Source organism: Falco rusticolus, chromosome W (genome assembly GCF_015220075.1).
Source record: "Falco rusticolus isolate bFalRus1 chromosome W, bFalRus1.pri, whole genome shotgun sequence".
NCBI lineage: Eukaryota > Metazoa > Chordata > Aves > Falconiformes > Falconidae > Falco > Falco rusticolus.
Window position 1 is genome coordinate 25,142,420 of NC_051209.1, and position 24,465 is coordinate 25,166,884.

The 24,465-nt window shown below is 39.6% G+C and overlaps 1 protein-coding gene and 1 long non-coding RNA gene across 2 annotated transcripts in view; one reads left to right on the forward strand and one right to left on the reverse strand.

Annotated features, from left to right (window-relative positions):
• LOC119140882 overlaps nt 1–21,429 on the forward strand; it is a 24,865-nt gene extending 3,436 nt beyond the window's left edge. The window contains exons 2-4 of the long non-coding RNA XR_005101766.1: nt 4,352–4,357; nt 6,720–6,723; nt 21,139–21,429. This is a non-coding gene — a long non-coding RNA (uncharacterized LOC119140882). The remainder of the gene's footprint in view (nt 1–4,351; nt 4,358–6,719; nt 6,724–21,138) is intronic.
• A 106-nt stretch (nt 21,430–21,535) lies between these two features.
• LOC119140745 lies at nt 21,536–23,981 on the reverse strand. Its single transcript, XM_037372278.1, has 2 exons — nt 23,009–23,981; nt 21,536–21,831 (listed from the first exon to the last, which is right to left on the reverse strand). The coding sequence occupies exons 1-2, from the start codon at nt 23,811–23,813 to the stop codon at nt 21,536–21,538; spliced, it is 1,101 nt and encodes a 366-aa protein (XP_037228175.1). The 5' UTR covers nt 23,814–23,981.
• Between the last annotated feature and the right edge of the window lie 484 nt (nt 23,982–24,465).

A 24,465-nucleotide genomic window follows, 5' to 3' on the forward strand; every position in this document is an offset into this window, starting at 1 on the left:
CTTTCTAAGAACAATGCTCCACAATGCTGCAGCTGAACCCTTCGACAGACAAAACCAGAATTTTCACTTCAGCCCTCACTACAGAAGCACTCAAACTATACCTCCTCCAAAAACCCAAGCAACTGCAAAGCACAGAAACAAATTAACCTCCACCCAGATACGACAAGCTTTTGTATCCACAACAGTTTACTGAACACAGTAGACAATTCTGATATTTGTTGTTTTACTAACTGACACTAAATGACATTTAATTTATTTCAGAGTGACAAATTTTTGTATTCTAATATCTTATAAAGGCATTCCACCAATTCACCTTGACTGCTGACTTGCTAGACATTAATTAGAACAATTGAAAACAGATACCAGTCTACTAGAAGGAAGCAAGGACAAGTCAGATGGGTCCTGTAAGGTTAAATATGTATAAACAGGTCAAGTCAGAACCAGGTGTGGGCTAAATTTTATATAGGAAACACTGAAATAGTATGTTTTCAATAAATCCATGTTATTGATTATTTGAGGATTAAGTTGGGGATTTCTCTACTAGGTAGAATTATAAAGTTTTAAGAATAGTTTCTATAAAAAGAAAACTGTAACAACTTTTCCAGCTGAATACATAACAGGAATTTGATCTTTTTAATCAAGCAAAGAAGTACAAAACTACAGTTACAGACCACTCACTAACTGCAATGCTTTTATCTCATAAAATCATAATACCAAGAGTTTCAAAGTCAAATATCCTGAATATGAACATACCTTTCCCCTGCTGTGTCAATTGTGTTCAGTTCTGCAACACTATACATAACAGATGGCTCTAAAGAAAATTCCTCCATAAACATTGAAGAGGTAGTGATATTCTGAATCTGAGTTTCCAGAAATACTTCATCTATCTGAAAAAACAAAAGTGCAAGTTCATGAAAATGTGATTAGTATTATTAAAAAGAGTAAACAGTCCTATTGTTAAAAAAGTCAAGGTTTTAGTCCATGCTTGCAAATCAAATTAATTAATGCAAGAAAAGAACCCTTAATCCCAGTAACAATAGGAGCAAAAGTGTTTGTCAACAGATATCTTGCCAAACAATGGATGTGGGATAATTTTGCTATGTTCTAGCTATTGCTTATTTGTAACACTTCAGATCACCACTTACTAAGACTTTCACCAACTCAATTGCAACTCAATTTTTAATCCAAATTATTTTAAAAAAATAATATAACAAATGGTAAGGAATTGCACTGCACATTAATTACATACAATGCTGAATTACTAGTAAATCAAACTGTACAAAAAAAATAATGTGTGTGTGTTTTTCTTGAACTTAAGTATAATAGTTCAGATACATTTTATTATTATTATGAAACACTGATGTACTGGATAAAAAGCAAAAATCAGCCTCCTGTCTCACTCAGCTGCATCATGCCAATGGTTACCAATATCATATGCATCCAACAATTTAACTGGTGCTCTATCTTCAAAACATCCTATAAGACATATCTGTTAAATGAAGCTAATGTCTGAGGATGGTATATAAGGACCAATTCAAGTACAAGAATGAAAGCTACAGACTGTTTAACTTCACAAGCTGAAAAAAACATGAAACTAGAGGTGGTTTTCCCTCATTGCTTCTGTGGAATTGCAGACCAGTAAAGTCACTTTGCAGCTCTAAAACCTCAGGGTAGAAAAATTACTGAATATACAAGTGTCATGGTTTAACCCCAGCCAGCAACACAGTACCACAGAACCACTCGCTCACTCCACCCCTCCCTGGTGGGACAGGTGAGAGAATCAGAAAAAAGCAAAACCTTTGGATTGAGATAAGAACAGTTTAATAACTGGAAAAAAGTAAAATATAATAATAATAATAATGAAAAGGGAGATGACAGAAACAGAAATAAAACTCAAGGGGCGGGGGGGGGGAGGGAACCAAATTAAAAAAAACAACAAGAGATGCACAATACAATTGCTTACCACCCACTGACTGATGCCCAGCCAGTCCCCGAGCAGCAATAACCCTTCCCTGACAACTCCCCTCCCCAGCTTATATACTCTGCGTGACATCATATGGAATGGAATACCCCCTTGGCCAGTTAGGGTTGCTATACTGGCTGTGTCCCCTCCCAAATTCTTGTGCCCCTCCAGCCTTCTTGCTGGCAGGGCCTGAGAAACTGAAAAGTCCATGACGTAGTATAAACACTACTTGGGAACAACAAAAACACCAGTGTGTTATCATCGTGGTTTAACTCCAGCCAGCCCAGCCAGCAACCAACTACTAAACAGCCACTTGCTCACTCCCCCTCACCCGGAGGGATGGGGAGGAGAATCGGAAGAGAATGTAAAACTCCAGGGTTGAGATAAGAACAATTTAATAGGTAAACCAAAAGCCATGCACGCAAGCAAAGCAAAGCAAGGAATTCATTCACTACTTCCCATGGGCAGGCAGGTGTTCAGCCATTCCCAGGAAAGCAGGGCTCCATCACATGTTACGGTTACTTTGGAAGACAACCGCCATAATGCCAGATGTCCCCAACTTCCTTCTTCTTCCCCCAGTATATATACCAAGCATGACGTCATATGGTATGGAATATCTCTTTGGCTAGATTGGGTCATCTGTCCTGGCTGTGTCCCCTCCCAATTTCCAGTGCCCCTCCAGCCCTCTCGCTGGCAGGGCCCAAGGAACTGAAAAGTCCTTGACTTAGTATAAATGTTACCCAGCAACAACTAAAAACATCAGTGTCCTATCAATGTTTTTCTCACACCAAATCCAAAACACAGCACTGCACCAGCTACTAGGAAGAAAATTAACTCTATCAGATCCAAAACCAGGACAACAGGCAATAACTGCAAGTATTTGAGTTCACAGGAATGCAGAAACTATGCATAAATTTACAGTGAATTACAATAAAGTCCTGATGTGTCTGCCTTAGATACCATCTGTTTTCCTCTTCATCAAAAATATATTTTTAAACTGATATAAATCTACTAATTTTTTCCCTTTAGAACAGATCATATTTCTAAGAAACTATGTACTTTAGAAGCTCTTTGAATTCAATCTAACCACCTAATGTGAGGTAATAAAAACCCAGCACACCAAAACAAACCAAATACACGCAGCTCTCACGTCAGCATTGCAGAATCTGGTTTTCACATCCAGTGGTTTAAGAACCTGATTAAAATGAAGAAAAAAAAATGACAGTTGGTTTTCTCAGACAATTTGACAACTTCAGCATAAACTGTTTATAAGTACTAGAATCTTTACTAAATTGTTATTTTTATCTTAAGCAGAGCAGATGCATAATGGAATATAATAGAATCAACTCAGCTAAAACCTCAGAATTCATAGTATATGCTAACTGCTTCTTATTTGCACACTTTACTCCTTTGCTACTGAGCAGTTTTCTTAGACTGATAATAAGCACTTTTCCACCTAAGCACTGGCCTCTTACAAATACCAGACAAATCCAGTGCACTAAGTAGATCAAGGTCTTTAAAATAACATCACATCCATCTTGTATCCTGAAGTGGTCTGCACTTGCTTTCAAGAGGGAGCAAGAACCATGTAATATTTACAAGTCCTTCAGTGTTTTGCAGCAAAGAAAAGCTACTGAGGGCTTCTCTAAAATTAAATGAAATAGATAACTATTCACGTTATCAGCTTAAGCAAGAAAACATTACTAGCCTTCACTTCCTTCTTAAAAATGCAACTGTTAGAAGAATTTTTTAAAAAAAAAACAACAAACCCACCACACCACACACAAAACCCCCAACATTTTAATCACATAACATTAAATCAGCAAGAGAGAACAATTTCATGACATAAAAAGTGATAATAAAATGATGGTTCTTAAGTGCTTTAATTTTGTGCATAAAGCCCCTATAGGTAACACATTCAAATAGGAAATAAATATACATTGATATAACTCAGAAATAATTTTCTATTATATTTGTAAGGAAAAAAATTATCTTGCTGAAGACATCTATTTTCCTTTACACAGGGAAGATTTTTTTTGGTGTACATATAAATGCACAGCATTGTTGTCCAGTACAGGATCTCATTGCCTGGTGGGCAGTGCCAATTCACACACCAAGTGGATGTATTTCTATTCCTTGATTCTAGTTTGCACAAAGTAGGGAGCTAGGTGGTAACCCACAAATGCCTAGCTCCCCAATTGTCAAAACTTTACACTAATTATACAGTTTAGCATACAAAGACATCAGCCTTCATTGGTTACAAGATACGCAACTCCTTCATTACTTAGTACTCAGTTTCCTATTTGTCAAATAATTCTCTCGCTTCTCATGTTAATTAGTCCTCGTGCTCAGTCTCAACTTCTTTTTGGGTCTGGGGGATTTCTTGAGTTGGTGGTCACTGAGTCAGCCGTTTTGATCTCCCCCTGCCAGAATTACCTTTCCCCTAGTTTTTGCTGAGCTCATTCCTCATGGCGGACTTCAAGTCAGCTCATCTATTTTGTGGGAGTGCTTCCTTTTGAAGTTACTCTTTTGGACAAAGGATTTGCTGGTGCTTAATGAACTGCTTAGCAGGATATACAAAATTACTTATATCTTGAATTAACTATTAACAACTCATTTGTTTCAATCATCCTAAATTCAAACTTCTAACAATACATTTGATTTTATCAATCATTCCCTTAATCGTTTGATTTATTTATTTATTCCTTTTAGCTATCATTATGTGAATCTCTAGAGCTGACTGCACAATTAGTCTTTTAACACAACTCAAAGCAATACAGATTATAACAATGAAAATTACTATTATAATTATAGTCTGAGGTAGGTTTGCCAACAATCCAGTAAGAGAGAATCCAGAACTATGGAGTATTTTATTCAGCCAGTTTTCTTCCATTGATTTTTTAAGATCTCTGCTAGATTTTGCCACTTGTTTTATCTTGTTAATTTGATTGTCCAAATATTCTGTAACATTAGGGATGTGGACACAACATTTTTTATCATTCAGGTTTAAGTATCTGCATAATCCATGTTCTCACAATAACAATAAGTCTAAGGCAAATCTGTTCTGAAGGATCATTTTTGAAGTCACTTGGAGTTGAGTATTTAAATCTTGTAATCCAGCACCGGTCGCATTTGCTAAAACTTCTACTTGTCCGGTCAAATTGTGCAACTACATATGGTTCCAGTAAGAAGCAATTTGTGGACTGAATATAGATTCTAATATCCACCCTACTTGGGTTCCCATTGAGGGATGTCTCCATGGGTTAACATTGTCTCTTTTTAACTTCACCCAGAACTGAGGTTCCAAAGATCTTTTTCTTCATAAGGGCCATAAAGTTAACACTCCTAATGTATGACTTCTCAATTCCCCTTTCAAGGGCAAGTGAGTTCCATCATCACTCACCCATACTGTATGTCCCATAGAGGGTATTGACATGCAGAATCAGACTCCACAATCTTATCAGATTGTAAAGTAGGTATGTTTATTCAGCACTGGGAAGCAGGGGTGGGGTGGGGGTGGGGGGTAGTCCCACCAAAGCCGTGTGTGCCTGGGGCAACAACTTGCCTCAATTTATATAATCAAATGTTGCATATACATAAGTTTCCCAAATATGCCTATACATATTCATAACCTAGCCCCAGCTTCATACTGCTTCATATTAAAATTAGTTCCAAGAAGTCATTTCCATAAGTCCCTCCCAACTGCGCTTGTGTGGTGCCTCTTGGTGGGGGTCGTGGAGGTCGTGGGGATGAAGGCTTGGTAGTCTCCCTCACTCTGAACTTTTTACCTTCTCTCTTCATGCAGACTCAGTTATCCTTGGTCTTTGTCCAAACTATAGAGTTGGTTTTAGCTAGTTCTCATTAGGAACTGTCCTTCAGGAGGAACTGTTGACTCCTTGCTTCAGTTAATTTACACAATAGTTAGTAAAACAAAGCATTATTTATCAACAACAATCTAGGTAATCGTTAAGCAATTAGATCGACTAAAATTTCTTTAACCCCTTCCCTCAGTATGGTATCAGTATCACATTTAGTGGAAACGTTTTTCATAACAGTGTTTGTCCAGATATCTCTTATATTAGTAGTATAATTTCTGCATAAACAGCCTAAGTACAAGGCTCATGCAATTGGTCCCAGTCTCTGAATCTCTACTTCTGTTGTTGAACAATTAAAAACCTGGGCACAATTCCATCTAGGATGTTTCACTCCATTTCTAAATAGCATTGACTACCTCTGTTAACAAAACTTTTACCTGTTCTTTCCTCCCTCCTAGTCTAATCAATACACCAATACATGTTTTGCATATAATGCCAAATGCCTTCTTCAGGACCAGTCCATACCTGAGGTAGATTTAAACCCCATGGGAAGTTTTCACATGGTTCGGGAAGGCTTAAAAAGGTCTTATATGTTGGTTGAGTATCATTTACATGCCAACACTGATTAAGTGTAGTACTATCAATCCACACAAACCACTTTCCCAATCCAAACACCTTTTCCCTTTTCAGTGTTGACGTGCGGAATTTGACTCTATAACTCGAAAGTTATAAAGTAGGTATGTTTATTGCGCGCAGATGCACGGGGGATCGCTCCTCCACAAGCGTGCATACCCGAAGTGACGAACCATCTCACATTTATACAATGAACAAATGAATATTCAATTAACGCCTATACATATTCGTTACCTAAACCCGCTTACTCTGGCTTCGTATGTTAATTAGCTTATCAGTCCTTTGCCTGGAATGTGGTGGTCTTGCAGGTTTGTAGGTGATTCATGTTCTTGTGACCATCCGATCTTCTTCAGGTGATTCATGTCCTTGTGACCACCCGATCTTCAGGTGATTGTGACCACCCAATCTTTCCAGCAAGGAGACTTAGCACTCCCTCCCTCTAGATAGCATTAGAATGTCTCTCATCTTTTCTTATTCTCTTTTAAATAGCCCCTTTGTTAGAGGAAGAAGGGCAGGCGTCTCCCCTTTGTTAGAGGAAGGGGGGCAGGCGTCTCCTCAAAACTGTAGTTGTCACCGCACCCATGACTAGTCACCATACCCACATTCCTTAAGCAGACACATACAATCACAATCCATGTCCATTATCCCCATTTCACATTATTTCTCCATATCAATCCCCCCTTTTCTATTAAATTAAGTAAATTCTTTTACTTAAGCAGCCTTCCCGAATGATATAAAGCATCATACATAAGTGTTACTCTTTTAAACATTCTCCAAACCCACAAATATAACATAATGGTTAGTATTAAGGAAATTCCTAAACTGATCAATAAGATCACAATGGGGTGTACCAGAGTGTTAAGAATTCCTGTTGCAGAGGGTGACCAGCCAAAGAGAGTATCCCACCAATTATGGTTTCCATCCTGTTCTACCTTTTTTAAAACTTTCTTGATCCCCTCTACATCATGATGGATCATAAGAAGAGTTTCATGTCCCTTTTCTTTGGTTTCTTCCAGTATACGTTGTAAATCTGCATGTTTTAATAGTTCTTTTATACTGCTTATATTTAGTCCTATGGGGGTAGGAATTATTATCTGTGATAGGGTAAAATTGGATTTTAAGAATTGATGAGACACTACTGGGGCTGAGTAACTAAAATCGCATCCTGTGATAGTAGTAAAATTACAAATACAATAATTTGAATATTGTGCAGTCTCTTTTACCTCCCCATCTATGGTTATTGTGTTACACTTAGTTCTCAAACACGCACATCCCTTCCCTGCATATATAATTACTGTTTTCAAGTTTGCATTTGGTCGGGCCTCGAAATGACATATTTTCTGATCTGTATCTAAACAAGTATCCTGAGCCATTATAGTATTGCTTTCACAGAGGAAGCCCTGCTGTTCTCGCATAATACAAGATTCTAAATCTACTGTTTGCCACTTGTCGCCTATCTTTCTGGCCCATGTTCTATGTTCAAAAGGGTATAGGAGCACCCCATTATGGTTAATTCCAAGGGCTACAATGGGGTGTATGGTAATTATTACTGCATTATGTATGGTTAACACAAAAGCTGTGATGGTGTGTGTGTTGGGGTCATAGGTAAAGTTCACCATATTCCACCATGACTGGAGTTTTCTTTCTACCTCCGTAGCACTGTCCCAAACCATCTTTCGAATTTCTGTAGGAAATATGCCTTCCTCTCCTTCTCTTATTATGGATGCAGCTATTGATTGCATCCACATTTGGGCTTGGATGCAACTTAGAGCCAGGGCGACGTCGTCCTGTAAACCACCTAACGCCTTAGTGATGAGTTGATGATCTTCCATGTTTATTTGTTCCCACCTGGGGAGTACCTTCGATATCAACCATTGGTGTGCCCCTAATGCTAATAATGAAGATTTTAGTGGTTGTTGTAGTTTTGATAGATCGGCCGTGGTGGCGGCTAGTTTATTCATTATCACCTCTGAGTCTATGGAATTTAATACTCCGAGTCCTGTTCCCAACATTCCAGTTACATCTCTCACTATTCTGTTTCGATAAATATTTCCCCTTTTTCTTAACCAAGTTGTCCATCCCTCATAAGAGGTTCGTAAGAAGGGGGAACAGGATGGCTTAACATCAGAAACATTGACTTGTATTTGTAACTCTATTCTTTTCAGAGACCATTCTGGGTTAAACAACATTTGTTGCTGACCTGTATTTCTGATTACATATGGTCCAATTGTATAAATTTTTGGATCTGGTTTAGTTAATTTAAGATCAAGTGTTAATGGGGTTGTTGTAACTGTGGTGGTGGTAGGAACAGTGGTTAGCATGATTGTTATTTTGATCTTATAAGTCAGAGCTGTTCTTGGGGATTCCTTTCCTAGGCATATTATAAAGATGGGCTCAGTTAAGGTAAAATTGTGCCAACATTCCCGTGAATTAAAGCACATGGTTGTATTTAGAAGGGTAAATTCCTTATCTACCTTTCTGACATTAATCTGGGTGTCACCCGAAATCTTGATGTTATCCTTTTCATTATAGGTTTGACATCCTACTTTTATCCTATCTCCTAATTTTCCCCATAATCGGTCGATTTTGTGTACATCCTCCCGATCCCATTGATTCCTTTGGTACACCTCATTTTCAGAAAAAAACCACCATAGCTAGTTTCGTCTTTGAGTCCACCTTTCCCATTATTCCAGTGTGTTTTTTCTGGGCATGATTCCAAGGCCAATTATCAGGCTCTTGGTTGTAGGCAAGAGAGAGGGTACAAAAAAACACAAATGGTTTAAACCCACTATTGATCATTTTAAGAATCTAAACGTTAAAATCTGTTTTGATCAAAAATATCTTTGTTTGAGTTGGGGCTTACTAATAACAAGTTGGGCGAGCCTGGCCACTGGCTCAGTCCCCGACTCTTGTTCTATATTGTTTGTTGTGGTGCCCTTCCCATATGGTGGATCTGCAACCGCTCAGGTTCACTTACTTGCCACCCACATTGTTCCCATTTGTCCGAGTAAATTTGAGTTTCAGTTCTTTTTTATCTGGGGTTACTTTCCAAGAAGTTGCAGGGGCTTTCTTAATCCGGGTATGGTGAATCCAAGAATTCTGTCCCTCAACCTTGATTGCAGTGTAGGTGGTGAGTAGGACTTGAAAAGGTCCGGTCCACTGTGGTTCCAGGGTTTTATCTGCAAAACACTTAACGTATACATAGTCTCCTGGTTGTATATCGTGAACAGGTCCATCCAGACCCCTACTGCGTGTTCCCATCACATGCTTCTCAATTCTTATTAATTGTTTGTTTAGTGCCACCATATAGGAAGTCATTGTTTCTTCACCAATCTGTGAAGACGTCCCCTTTTGTACCCCATAGGGTCGTCCATATAAAATTTCGAATGGGCTAAGCCCCTCTTTTGCTCTCGGTCTAGTTCGAATTCGTGTAAGAGCTAATGGCAAAGACTGGGGCCAAGTTAGATTTGTTTCTTGGCCTAACTTGACAATCTGTTGTTTGATTAGATGATTCATCTTTTCCACCTGGCCACTCGATTGTGGTCAGTATGAGGTATGTAATTGCCAATCTATTCCTAGATGGTGGCTGATCTGTTGCACTATTCTGGACACAAAATGTGGTCCTCTATCCGAGGACATTACTGCTGGGACTCCAAACCTAGGTATTATCTCTTGGAGTAGTATTTTGGTCACTTCCCGGGCTTAAGCAGTTCTGCATGGGAAGGCTTCTGGCCAACCTGAAAAGGTATCCATTAGTACCAATATCGATACCCCCCTTTTCTAGGAAGTTCTGAGAAATCGATCTGCCAATGTTGCCCTAGAACATTCCCTCTGCTAATGTTCCCTAGTTTTATTTTATTTGCTGTATTGGGATTATTGCGTAAACACATTTCACATTGCTGAGTCACCTGTTTTATTACAGTATACAAGTTTCGCCCTTTCAATTTCTGATTTAGACTTTTATATAAAGTATCAGCTCCCCAATGCGTCTTATTAATAATAGGGCTGTGGTCCATATTAAATTGGATGGTACCACTATACAACCATCCCTTAAATAAATCCACTTAATTTTATTTTATAATTCATGTCCTGAATTACCTTTAAGTTTTCTTTAGAATAGTTTGGCTCTTGATCTGTACTTACAGTTTGGATTTTATCGTCTGGTATTAAGGATAATTCCTCCTTTCCTACCTCCTCTGTTACTCGTCTGGCCTCATGGTCGGCCAGGCGGTTTCCAATTTCCAAATCAGTGCCTCAGAGTGGGCCATGCCTCGCATCAAGGTCTGGCATGGCATATGTTCCCACCGCTCAACGCCTACTGGGTTGCAGCCAACAGCGGAGCTCAAGATTCTTCTTGGTGGCAAACACAGAGGCCAACCCAGTCTTGCCCTTGACTATGGTAGGAGGCACCTGACCAACCTTATTCCTTGTACTTCGTTGTCAATGCAGTTTCATCTGCACATCCCATAACAAGTCACTGTCATGGCAAAACACACAGATTTACATTAGTAGAACTACTACAGAGTGTATTTTATTTCACTTTTTCTGCCAATATCCCCACAGCCTTGCTGACCAAGGGATATTGTTTTTATCTGAACTGAGCAAGCCTCCCCCTTATCATTTTACTGTATCAGGTAAAGCATTTTTCACCTTTCCTGGAATTTATTTTCAGATACACCTGGTTAAAAATTTCTCTTACTTCAGGGAGGTCCTCTTTTCCTCTTTTCTGCTGAATTAAAGATAAGCTCAATATTTCAATTACTTGATCATATTTAACTTTTAATTTCATTTCCCCTTCTTTAAACGTCTAGATGTTCTAATAAATCTCATCCCAACAAAGATTTTAGTGAATTTGGCATTCTTATTTGTTTTCTTAGTTTGTACTTTAAAGGTTTCAGGATGTTTTCCTGGTGGCCAGCAGCTCCTACAACTGTAACAATTTTTTTTTTTTTTTTTTTTTTTTTTACTGAAGTTTAACAAGTAAGTTGGTTTTGTATTCACTAAAATTCCACCTCATACCCATTCCCTGCCCTAGAAGGGCCGTTACCGGTCCTGTTGTACTGCAAATGCTGCAGCAATTGGGGTGACATTGTCAGGTCCTTCTGCTCAATTGTCAGCAATAGCAACCCCTCCTCCTCACCAGCAGAAGGGTTCGGGGCAGGAGATGCTCTTCCTGCTCTGCAGGTTATACAAGCCTGCCTCTGCAGCAGCACTTCTGTTTTAACTCTTTCTTACCCTGAATGCAAATCTGCTACTTGTTGCTTTAAGTCTGTTGTTATTACGTATCATGCCGTTGCAGGCAAACAGAAAACATCCTGCCATGCATCCCAGCATGATTCAGTCGCACCTTCGAGGGAGTACAGGGGTTTGTACAAACTCACCCCAACACTTTCACAAGGTCTTTGATTCTCCACACACACACATCCCTCAGGTTTTACATACATTAGTACAAGTTTTTATATCTTACAACGTGTTTCATTCTGGTTGCTCCACAGAAGGAACCGCAACCTGAGCTTTTAAACACAGAAATTTCAACAAGAACATCTTTCTAGTTTAGGTCTCAGTTTTTCCTATCCTTTTCTAGAGCCACAATCAAAGATCAGGTGATGTTAATCCCGCACTCTTTTCTAGTGCTAGTACCATAGGATCCCGAGGGGGTACTAATCCACAGTCCTTTTGCCACTCAGGTTTGTCCTGGAGGACGAAGAACATGTCTGCATACGATACTTCGTCCCATTTTCCTTCTCTTCTCAGACACAACATTAATTGCAGGAGAGTGTTATAATCTAACGTTCCTCCCTCCTGAGGCCATTTCGCATCACTCTCCAATTTATACAAAGGCCACCACTGATTACAATATTTAACCAATTTCCTTCTATTTTCGGTACCACCCTGTCCTACAATATCACTCCAATGTTTTAATATACAACCCAAGGGCGATTTTTCACAGGGCTTACTCCTTCCATTTCCCATTTTGCAATTTTAATTACTTTGTTTTTCTCCGGCCGCCTTAGCCACCCAAGGTTGGAAACGCGGATAGCTTTTTACTCGTTTTGCACTCAAACGCCTGTCTCAAGCACTCTTGCACTCACACTTAGTCAAAATAATTAAGCTATACACGGAAAATCAAAATGCGCATCTCAATCACACCATTCACACTCTCCGGGCAGCCCGCAGTCACACAAGCAGTATGTTATACGGTACCGTGCACTTATGTACAAACTCTTAGGAACACTAACAGTTCACAAAGTATGCATTTCAATGAACAATTGCCAATAAACAAACAACAAAACAAACCCAATTTTTCCTGGTCTTAAGCAGAGTGTTAAGTTTTCCGCTATTTGCCACAAATTACCAGAATGTTAATATTTTTCAACATACATTTCATAACTCCGAGTTTTGAACATATAACAAGACAACACATAGAACAAACAAGACACAGAGCGCTATTTCAGTTGTGACATTCCAGGAATTCCCCAATTCTTAAGACAACCTAAAGGAAGTTTTTAGTTTCCTCTTTTTCCTACGCAAAAGTTTCCCTTTTACTTCTGCTGTGAGGTCCCTCTTGTTCCTGTGAGATTCCGCCTTATTCCGTCCCGCCCCCCGCTTTCCGTCACGAGGCCTCCGGGCTTTTAGGAATGGCAGTAACCTCGGGTTTGCTCGATCTGCCCTCAAGATCGCTAGCGGCCACCCCTTGGTCAGCAAACCCCCTCCCAAGGTACCTTTCCTCCTGGGGACTACGCTGCGCGCCGGACGTCTCCGTGCGTCTCACCAGCCGCCCCGTTACTAAACATACCGTGTTATCCGTGGATCCAGGGGTTTCTCTTCTGCTCCCGGGTGAACAGCTGAGAAGAGGAGGCTCCTCCGAGGAAATCTCCCGGGGCGCGCCTAGGAGCGTCCGCTCCGCAGCTGGTCCCTCAGCCGAGCAGAAATCCTTCTGGCTGGCTCGCCAAACTGACGTGCGGAATTGGACTCTATAACTCGAAAGTTATAAAGTAGGTATGTTTATTGCGCGCAGATGCACGGGGGATCGCTCCTCCACAAGCGTGCATACCCGAAGTGACGAACCATCTCACATTTATACAATGAACAAATGAATATTCAATTAACGCCTATACATATTCGTTACCTAAACCCCGCTTCGTATGTTAATTAGCTTATCAGTCCGTTTCCTGGAATGTGGTGGTCTTGCAGGTGATTCATGTCCTTGTGACCATCCGATCTTCTTCAGGTGATTCATGTCCTTGTGACCACCCGATCTTCAGGTGATTGTGACCACCCAATCTTTCCAGCAAGGAGACTTAGCACTCCCTCCCTCTAGATAGCATTAGAATGTCTCTCATCTTTTCTTATTCTCTTTTAAATAGCCCCTTTGTTAGAGGAAGAAGGGCAGGCGTCTCCCCTTTGTTAGAGGAAGAGGGGCAGGCGTCTCCTCAAAACTGTAGTTGTCACCGCACCCATGACTAGTCACCATACCCACATTCCTTAAGCAGACACATACAATCACAATCCATGTCCATTATCCCCATTTCACATTATTTCTCCATATCAGTGTAAGTTTCAAAATCCCAGTGCCATTGCTCAGTATAGCTGCAAAAATTTGATTCAATTCCAAAGTTAAAATTCCCCAGTCCAAAGGATTCTCAGCTGATTTTGGCAATGGTAAGCAAACTGTAATGCTACTCACGTTGTGGATCCTCCCAAATGATTGAACAAGTTGTAAAATCAAGTTTCCCCGAACTACTGCAAAACAACAATAAAAAAATTTAAATCTAACATTTGAGGTAACTTTATAATCAGTTTCACTGTTTAAAGTATCCCTTTTCTCAGCTTAAGTACAATTTCACTTATAGCTTCTTAGCCAGCTGTAGTTTAAGATCCCCAACTTCTTGTGACATCCACTGATTTTGTCTGGTCAAGGGAGCCCTTTTTACTCAGGTATGATGAATCCAGGAGTCAATTCCTTCTATTTTCACTGCTGTATATGATATGGAGAAATAGTGTGAAATGGGGACAATGGACATCGATTGTGATTGTATGTGTCTGCTCGAGGAATGTGGGTATGGTGACTGGTCATGGGTGCGGTGTCTGGTCACATAGGCACACAGCTCTGAGGAGACAACTACAGTTTTGAGGAGACGCCTGCCCCTCTTTCTCTAACAGAAGGGGCTATTTAAAAGAGAATGAGAAAAGATGAGAGACATTCAAGTGCTATCTAGAGGGAGGGAGTGCTAAGTCTCCTTGCTGGAAAAGATTGGGTGGTCACAATCACCTGAAGAAGATCGGATGGTCACAAGAACATGAATCACCTACAAACCTGCAAGACCACCACATTCCAGGCAAAGGACTGATAAGCTAATTAACATACGAAGCCAGAGTAAGCGGGTTTAGGTAACGAATATGTATAGGCGTTAATTGAATATTCATTTGTTCATTGTATAAATGTGAGATGGTTCGTCACTTCGGGTATGCACGCTTGTGGAGGAGCGATCCCCCGTGCATCTGCGCGCAATAAACATACCTACTTTATAACTTTCGAGTTATAGAGTCTAATTCTGCACGTCATATATGTTTTCAACAAAATGATGTAAGGTCCCTTCCACTTTTCCTGTAGTGTCTCATCCTTCCATGTCTGAATATACTATGTTCCCGGGTTGAAAAGGATGTACAGGCGTGTTCAGGGGAAGAGGTGCTCTTTGATTTAAGTACCTATGCAGTGAGGATAAAGTTTGTGAAAGAGAAATCAAATATTCTTTTAAATCTGCTTCTCCTTGTATATGCATCTGGTCTCCCTGCCCAGTTAAAAGATTAGACAGGTATACCTTCCCATTCACTATCTCAAAAGGGCTCACTCCTTTTACCCTGGGAGTAATACAAATTCTCATAAGAGCTAAAGGTAATGCCTCTATCCATTTCAGATGAGCTTCCTGACACAATTTTGATACCTGTCTTTTAATTGTCTGATTCATCCTTTCTACTTTTCCGCTAGATTGTGGTCTCCACAAACTATGTAATTCCCAATCAATCTGTAAAAACTTAGACACTCCCTGCACTACTACTGCTGTAGAATGGGGTCCATTGTCTGAAGAAATTCCCTCTGGTATATCAAACCTAGGTATTATTTACTTTAATAACACCTTAACTACTTCTCTAGCTTTGTTGGTACAACAAGGGAAAGCCTCGGGCCAACCAGAAAAGGTATCTACTAATACCAGTAAGTATTTGTATCGATTGCATCTCGGTAGTTCTGTTACAGATTTGCTAATAAGTTAAGATTGATTGACTTTATTGGATTGATTATTTGATTTTATAAAATTATTTTATAGAATAGAAATATAGAAGGATAAGAAATATATTTTAATGAAACTTATAGTTGCACAGTAAAAGCTGCTATGAGATCCTCTGTACATCCCATACCAAGGCCAGAAGAATGGGCTAGAATCATTGTTGAAACTTAGGTAATAAATTTAGGGTTTGAAAGGTTTCTTTGTATTTGACCAGTCTTCTGTATGTAGAAAGTGTATTGAAAGGTCAGAATGTAAGATTAATGGAAACTGGGGAGAGCCGACTGGAACAGCTTGTAGTTACCTGCCAAGAAACCGTGAACTTTAGTAAAAGGTAATTCCGGCAGGGGGAGATGGCGACCACCGACTCATATACCACCTACCCAAATCGTACCCCAGACCCATTTCTAGACCTTTCTAAGCTCTACTGCGCAGAATCGGATATAGGAGGAGAATATGTTAATGAGCTACGGGAAATATTATGATTACGCATGAATACTTAATGAATATGCATGAATAAGTTCTATATATGGTGTCTGATTTTGAGACTTGGTGTGCGTTGATCGTGAGAGGACTCGCTCACGCACCCGGCTGTCAATAAAGAAGTGTCTGCTTATCTACATCACATTGGTGTCGATAAGTTCTTCATTCTGAGATTTCAGTAACAGTTCTGTAAAATCTATTTGCCAATGTCCTCCAGGTGTTCTTCCTCATTTTATGTTTCCTCCTTGTAATTTTTTTTCCCCATTTTAGGATTATTAGCACAGCAGACTTCACACTTTTTGACTACTATATCTGCAAAGCTTTGTATCCTGGGCCCCAAAAAATTTCCTTTTTGCTTAAAGTAACAATGCATCCACTCCTGCATATGTCTCTTGATGCATCCTTTTAAGTACAGCTTCCATCATCTTCTCAGGAATTAATAATTGTTTCTCAGAGGTTTCCCACCATCCATCCTTATTTCTATTACAGTCCAATTGTTCTGCTAATTGATCATCTTATTGTGTATAATTTGGTGGAGATAAATCTATGTGAAGTTTTGGGACTAATGCCCCTTCAAAGCTTGGTTCCCTTAAAACAGCTTCTTTAGCTGCTTGATCTGCCCTTTGGTTTCCTGTTATGTCTGTATCTCCTTTCTGATGTGCCTTACAATGTATTATTGCCACTTACTTTGGTTGAAGAACTGCTCGCAATAATCTCATATGATTTCAGTCCCATATTTCACTGGGGTTCCCTGTGAAGTCAGTAATCCTCTCTCTTTCCAGATTGCCCTATGTGCATGGACTACTCCAAAGGCATATTTCAAGTACGTATAAATGTTGACTCTTTTTCCTTGACTTAATTCCAAGGCTCAAGTGAGGGCTATTAATTCAGCCTTCTGGGCAGAAGTGTTGCTAGGTAGCAATTTGCTTTCTAATACTTCTGTGTTAGTTACCACTGCATATCCAGCTTTTCATTTTGCATTTGACATATAGCTGTTTCCATCAGTAAAAAGTTCCATTTCTGCCTCAGCAGTTCATCCCAAAGATCTGGCCTGCTGGAGTGAACTTGTTCAATAGTTGTTAAACAATCATGATGTAATTCTCCAGTTTCTGAGGTTGGCAGTAGAGTAGCTGGGTTAAGAGTAGAGGTTTGAGAGAGCATCACATCATCTTGCTCCAGCAACACTGCTTGACACTGAGCTAATTGACTTGGAGAGATCCAGTGATGTCCTTTATTTTTGAGGAGAGAGATCACAGCATGGGGTACATACACAATAAGGGGTTGGTCCAGTGTCAGTTTTTGAGACTCTTCATTCAGTTACGGTCACAGCTACTGCTTTCAAACAAGCAGTCCACCCTCTGCTTACTTCATCCAGTTGTTTGGAGAAGTATCCCACTGGTCTTATCCAGCTTCCTAACATCTTTGTAAACACTCCCAATGCTACTTGCTGTTTTTCATGCACATATAATTGGAATAGTTTCTGCAAATTTCGGAGTCCCAATGTAGGGGCTTCCATCAGCTTTCTCTTTATCTCATCAAAAGCCTTTGGCATTCTGGAGTCCATTCTAGCACTGTTTCTGGTCCTTTTGTAGCAGCATATAAGGGTTTGGCTATTAAGCCAAAATGTGGAATCCAGAGCTGACACCATCCAGCCATTCCTAGAAACACTGGCAATTGTTTCTTTGAGGTGGGAACAGCAATTCTGCATATTTCCTCTATCCTGTCAGCACTCAAGTTTCTCTGCCCTCTCATAATCTCAAAGCCCATATAGTGGATTTCCCTCTTTCTAATCCGGGTCTTTTTTCTTGGTACTTGGTATCCTGCTAGGCCCAAGAAACTGAGTAAACTAATAGTTGCCTCCAAACATTCTTCCTGAGTATCTGACCCAATCAGTATATCATCTACATATTGCAACACTGAAATTATTTCATACTCACGATGCCATTGTTCCAATTCTTTTGTCAGAATATTACCAAATATTGTGGGGCTATTCTTGAATCCCTGGGGCAGGACAGTCCAGCACAACTGCATCTTTTATCCTGTGGTCAGATTCTTCCATTCAAAAGCGAAGGTAAGTTGACTCTATTCATCCACTGGCATATGAAAGAAGGCATCTTTCAGACCCAATACTGTAAAATACACGTTAGTCTCTGCTATGGAGGTGAGGAGAGTATAGGGATTTAGGACTACCAGGTGGACATCAACTGTCTAGGTACTGACTTCTCGTAAATCTTGTACCAATCTGTATTCCAAGGATTTAGGTTTCCTTACTGGGAGGACTGGAGTGTTAAATTCTGGCTGACACTTGTAACAATCCAAATTTCAAAAAAAGTGTCTATTAATGGTTCCAATCCTCATCGGGCCTCTAACTTTATAGGATATTGGTTTTTTTCTTACCAATTGGACTCCCGGTTTCAGTTCCATTTTTTACTGGATCCATATTTTTTACTCATCCAGGAATTTCCAATGCCCAAACCACTGGTATACCTGGATCCAAAACTTTGTTAGGAATCTCCTCCTTCATAGCTTTTTCTTTGGCAAGCAGGCATATTTGTGCCTTCAATGCATTTTATGGAGGGATATGCAACTGGACAGATGTAGAGGAATGAAGCTGGGTTAATTAACATTGATAATATACAGCTGTGGGCTGGCTTCTGGGGTGGTGGGTTGGCTGATGTAGATAAGGTGCAGCTGTGGCTGGTTCTGTTAAGAGGTTGGGCAGCCAATGAAGAGGGAGCAGCTAAGGAAGAAAGATGAGTAAAGAGCAGAGAGAAGAGAGAGAGAATGTGAGCCCTGGATGAGGAGAGATTAAGAGAAGGCAGCAGAGGGACTGGTATAAAGACTATCTTGGTATGAGATAGTAAAAGACCTTGTTGCAGCTTGATAGTTTTGAGAGTGCTGTTGTTACCAAAATCTTGGAATGAAGAACTTATCGACACCAATGTGATGTAGATAAGCAGACACTTCCTTATTAATGGCCGGGTGCATGAGTGAGTCTTCTCACGACCAACGCACACCAAGATTCAAAATCAGACACCATATATAGAACTTATTCATGCATAATCATGATATTTCCTGTAAATCATTAACATACTCTCCTCCCATACCCGATTCTGCGCAGTAAAGGTTAGAAAGGTCCAGAAATGGGTCTGGGGTACGATTTGGGTAGGTGGTATATGAGTCGATGATCGCAATCTCCCCCTGCTGGAATTACCTTCTACTAAAGTTCACTGTTTCTTGGCAGGTAACTACAAGCTGTTCCAGTCGGCTCTCCCCAGTTCCCATTAATCCTATATTCTGACATTTCAATACACTTTCTAAATACAGAAGTCTAGTCAAATACAAAGAAACCTTTCAAACCCTAAATTTATTACCTAAGTTTTAAACAATGATTCTAGCCCATTCTTCTGGCCTTAGTACAGGACTATACAAAGGATTTCATAGCAGTTTTACTGTGCAACTATAAGTTTCATTAAAATATTTCTTATCCCTATATTTCTATTAAAAATGATTTTATAAAATCAAATAAAGTCAATCAATCTTAACTTATTAGCAAATCTGTAACATTTCCCCCTTTTGAAAGTGTTGAAAATTATTATTTCAATACTTTCACATTACTTACATATCATTTGTTTCAGCATATTTTGGTGGTGGACTGTGTCTTGATGGAATAGTTGGTACTTCTCTCATGATCATGTAATTGACTGCAATTCTATTGGTAAACTGTTTCTTCAAACAAGCATATACTAGCATGATCATCAGGAAGACAATCAGTAACAGAAACAAAGTTTTGATTATGGACTGTATCCAAGAGCTCAAATTCCATCCTAGTTTGTTAAAATTTTTTCCCCAGCCAATCTTCTGACATATCTTCTCGAATTGATTCTATTTCTTTTTTCAGTTTTACCTAATAGGTCCAGATCATGTTCCACATCTTGAGTGACATTTGGAATGTGAATGCAACAGTGGTCCAGTCTATCCTTGAGATATCCACATACCCCATGTTCTTTAAGTAGGAGCATATCTAATGCCATTCTATTTTGTAAAGTCATCTTGGAAGTCGCCTGTAACTGTATGTTCAATTCCTTAAACCCTTTCTTGGTGATGTTTGCTAACTTTTCTACCTGACCTGTTAAATGATAAAGCCATGCTCTATTTCTGTATGAGGCTATAGGATTCAGAATTGATGCAAGAGTCCAGTCATTTTTTACTCTTGTTCAGGGTTCATTCCAAGTATCATCATCTGTCTCAGACCTCTTGGTTCGTTTTAATTTTAAACTTTCCAAGGGTCCTTTAAATGGCGATTTCTTCAAAATCGGGCACAATGTTGGCATGCCTGAAGTAATTTGTTTCACCTAATGGTAATTCATCTAATGGTAAATGAGTTGTCCAGGTTCCGTCACTTAATGCCCAAATTAGATGTCCTGGACTTTGAATAGTAGATTTTCTGCAACTAAACAGAGTTCCTTTCCTGGGTGTAAAGGTACTAGTTAAATTGAGAGTATTTTTAAGACCTCGAAAAAAACAACCATATTTTAAAGCAGTGGCCAGAGGAGGAATTTGTTGAATTATTAAGTCTGCATTGTTGCAATTGTACACTTTTTCACATTTTCACCATGGCACTATTTTATTCTCCTTCTCTCTCAATGAAGTTGTTCTATCATCGACCCAGGGTAACACTGAAAAAAACTTTTCCATCCCAGGTAAAACACCAAGGAGTTCTGGCCATGTACTAGAATTGAGAAAATATCGCCATGGACCATATAGAGTCCCATTGTTCTACTAATTGCGTACCTTGGCCAGTTTTGTTACACTTCCATTCCATGATACTTTTGTTTACATTGGTTTTAAGTTGTTCATCATAAGAACACCATCCTAACTGGGGATTTGGACCCCCAGGAAGAAGAACTTGAGCTATGGCACCAGGTCAGGATCCTGTTATAAAATCATAATTCAGTAGTTTTTTACAATCTGTTTCTTTATCTGGCGACTTCCACTGTTTTCTAATAACCTTTACTTGTTCATACCATTGAGTTACTGGCCTTTGTTCACAATAGGTGGTCTCATTTTTATGTTCCAGATTGGTCAGATTCATAGTTAAAATTCCCCATGGAATATATTCACCTACTGCCCTTGGTATTGGTAAACAAGCAGTAATCTGCGTAACATTTTGCAAAATGGCAAATCCTTTAATCAATCCCAACATCAAATTTTCCTCAGACATTTGTTTGGGAATGTCAATTACTTGTTCTGTTTCTAGTTGTCTTTTGTTCCTATCCACCAAGTCAGTCCATGATCCTACCAGCACTACCGACCAAAATAAAATCCAAAGGACAATCATAACCTGATATGAAAAATTAGACATGTTTCAGTGTCAGTTTTAAAGTCTCTGGGTCACGATTGACAATCTTCCATGGAGTAGGTGTTTTCTTCACTCGAGTATAATGGATCCAAGCATCTGATTCTGAAATCTTGATAGCTGTAAAAGTGGTTAACAGTATCTGGAAAGGTCCCCTCCAGCGCTCCTGCAAAGGTTCGGAGGTCCACGTCTTCACATAGACATAGTCTCCCGGTTGGAAATCATGCACTGAATTTTCCAGGGATAAAGGTCTATTCCAAATTACTGCACTCCGAATTGCAGTCAAAGTTTTCCCTAGAGAAAGCAAATAGTTATACACATCTTGTTTTCCTTTTACATGTATGTTTGGATTTGGTTCTGGAGACTCATATGGTTTTCCATATAATAATTCATAAGGACTGACTGAGGTTCCACTCTTTGGCTGTACCCTGATTCGTAATAACGCCAATGGAAGCGCCTGAGGCCACTTTAGACTGGTTTCTCGACAAATTTTACTTATTTGTCTTTTTAAAGTTTGATTCATCCTTTCCACCTTCCCACTAGATTGTGGCCTCCAAGACGCATGTAAATCCCAATTAATATCCAATGTTTTGCTAATACTTTGGACTACTTCAGCAACAAAGTGTGGACCTCTGTCAGAAGAAATTCCAATAGGTACTCCAAATATTGGAATTATTTCTTGTAATAACCACTTCACTACTTCTTTTGCTTGTGTGGTGCAACAGGGAAGGGCTTCTGGCCATCCTGTAAAAGTATCAACCCCTACCAGGATGTACCGGTACCCATTTTGTCTAGGTAACTCTGAAAAATCTACTTGCCAATAATCTCCAGGTTCTACACCAGATTTCAGTCTACCCATTTGAACCTTTTTCTTAATCACTGGATTGTTTTTCAAACATACTTCACACTTTGCAGTTACCATTTTAGCTATTCCCAACATTTTAACTGATACTACTTGTTTTCGTAAAGAAGTTACTAAGGCTTCTGCCCCCATTGACATTCCTGATGTCCTGTTTGAATTATCTCTCTCATCAGAAGAGGTGGAATTACTACTTGTCCATTAGGAGTTATCCACCACCCAGCTAGGTTTTTCTTAGCATTTAATAACTGACCCAATTTGTCATCTTCTTCTGAATATTTTGGTTTTTCCCTGGGAAGGGTTACTGTTTCAGAAGGAATCATTGCCATCTGTAATGCTTGTCTCTTTGCTACCTTTCTTGCCGTTTTATCAGCCAAATTATTCCCAGCTATTATTTTTGTGTTCCCAATTTGATGTGCTTTACAGTGCATGATTGCTACTTGATCTGGCTTTTGAACTGCTTGCAGTAATTGTAAAATTTCCTTTTGATGCTTAATGTTTGATCCTTGAGAGGACAATAGCCCCCTCTCTTTCCACAAAGCCCCATGGACATGTACTACCCCAAAGGCATATTTTGAGTCAGTCCAGATATTATTACTTTCTTGTCTTTACTTAATTCTAGGGCTCGAATCAAAGCAATGAGTTCCGCTTTCTGGGCTGATGTGGTACTCCCTAATGCTCCTGCTTCTATAACTGTAGTCTCTGTTGTTACCGCATATCCAGAGTATCGGACTCCTTGTTCCATAAAGCTGCTTCCATCAGTATACAATTCCCAGTCTGGTCGCTCCAATGGCACATCCTTCAGATCTTCATGACTGGAATAAACATACTCGATGGTAGCCAAGCAGTCATGTTCCAGTTGTCCTTCTTCCTGTATGGAACTTAAAAACACTGCAGGATTTACCAGGTTAGTTGTCTTTAGAATCACATCATCCTGTTCAGTCAGTACCGCCTGGTACTTCATCATTCGGCTGGGAGACAGCCAGTGTCCCCCCTTCTGTTCTAGGACAGTTATCACCATGTGTGGAACATAGACTGTTATTGTTCTTCCCAAAGTCAATTTCCGAGCTTCTTGTATGAGCATTACTGTTGCTGCCACTGCTTGAAGGCAGTTTGGCCACCCTCTACTCACTGTGTCCAGTTGTTTAGAGAAATATCCGACTGGTCGTTTCCAGCTTCCTATCTTCTGAGTTAACACACCCAGTGCAAGGTGTTGTCTTTCATGAACAAACAAATAAAAATCTTTGGTTAAATCTGGAAGTCCCAAAGCAGGTGCAGACATTAAGGCACGTTTTAACTCTACAAAAGCCTTTTGCTGTTGTGGGCCCCATACAAAGGGAGAATTCTTTTGGGCCTCATACAGCGGTTTAGCTATTAGTCCATAGTTCATAATCCAAAGGCGACACCACCCAGTCATTCCCAAAAACGCTCTGAGTTCATGAATATTTCTCGGCTCAGGTATACCACAAATAGCTTCTTTGCGATCTTTTCCTAATTGTCGCTGCCCTTTTGAAATCTCAAAGCCCAGATATATCACAGTCTGGCAGGCTATTTGGGCTTTCTTCCTGGATACCTTGTACCCATTTAGTCCAGAAAATTCAAAAGGTCAATAGTCACCTGTATACAAGTAAACCTTTCTTCTGTAGCAATCAGTATGTCATCCACATATTGTCCTGTTTCCAGATTTCAAGCTCCTTTGCCAGCTGATTTCCAAAAATTGTTGGGCTGTTTTTAAATCCTTGGGGTAATCTGGTCCATGTCAACTGCATCTTTCGCCCGGTTTGTGGATTTTCCCATTCAAAAGCAAACAGTTTTCTGCTTCCCTTTTCCAAAGGTATACAAAAGAAAGCATCTTTCAAATCAAGCACTGTAAACCACTGATAAGTCTCATTTAATGCTGTTAACAATGTATAAGGGTTTGTTACTACAGGATAAATATCCTTAACTATTTGATTTACTGTTCCCAAGTCTTGCACCAGCCTATATTCACCCGAGGGTTTTCTGACTGGTAAAATAGGAGTATTATACTCAGATTCACATTCTTCCAAAATTTTGTACTCCAGAAATTT

Bases quoted from the DNA above. Each gene is read 5' to 3' on its own strand.
- LOC119140745 (XM_037372278.1), bottom strand. From the start codon at position 23,813: ATGACTGGGTGGTGTCGCCTTTGGATTATGAACTATGGACTAATAGCT. The intron at 21,832-23,008 runs GTAAAGACAAGA...TGCTTTCTCTAG, and splicing joins GATTCGAGCCCTAGAATTAA to GGAAAACTTTGACTGCAATT.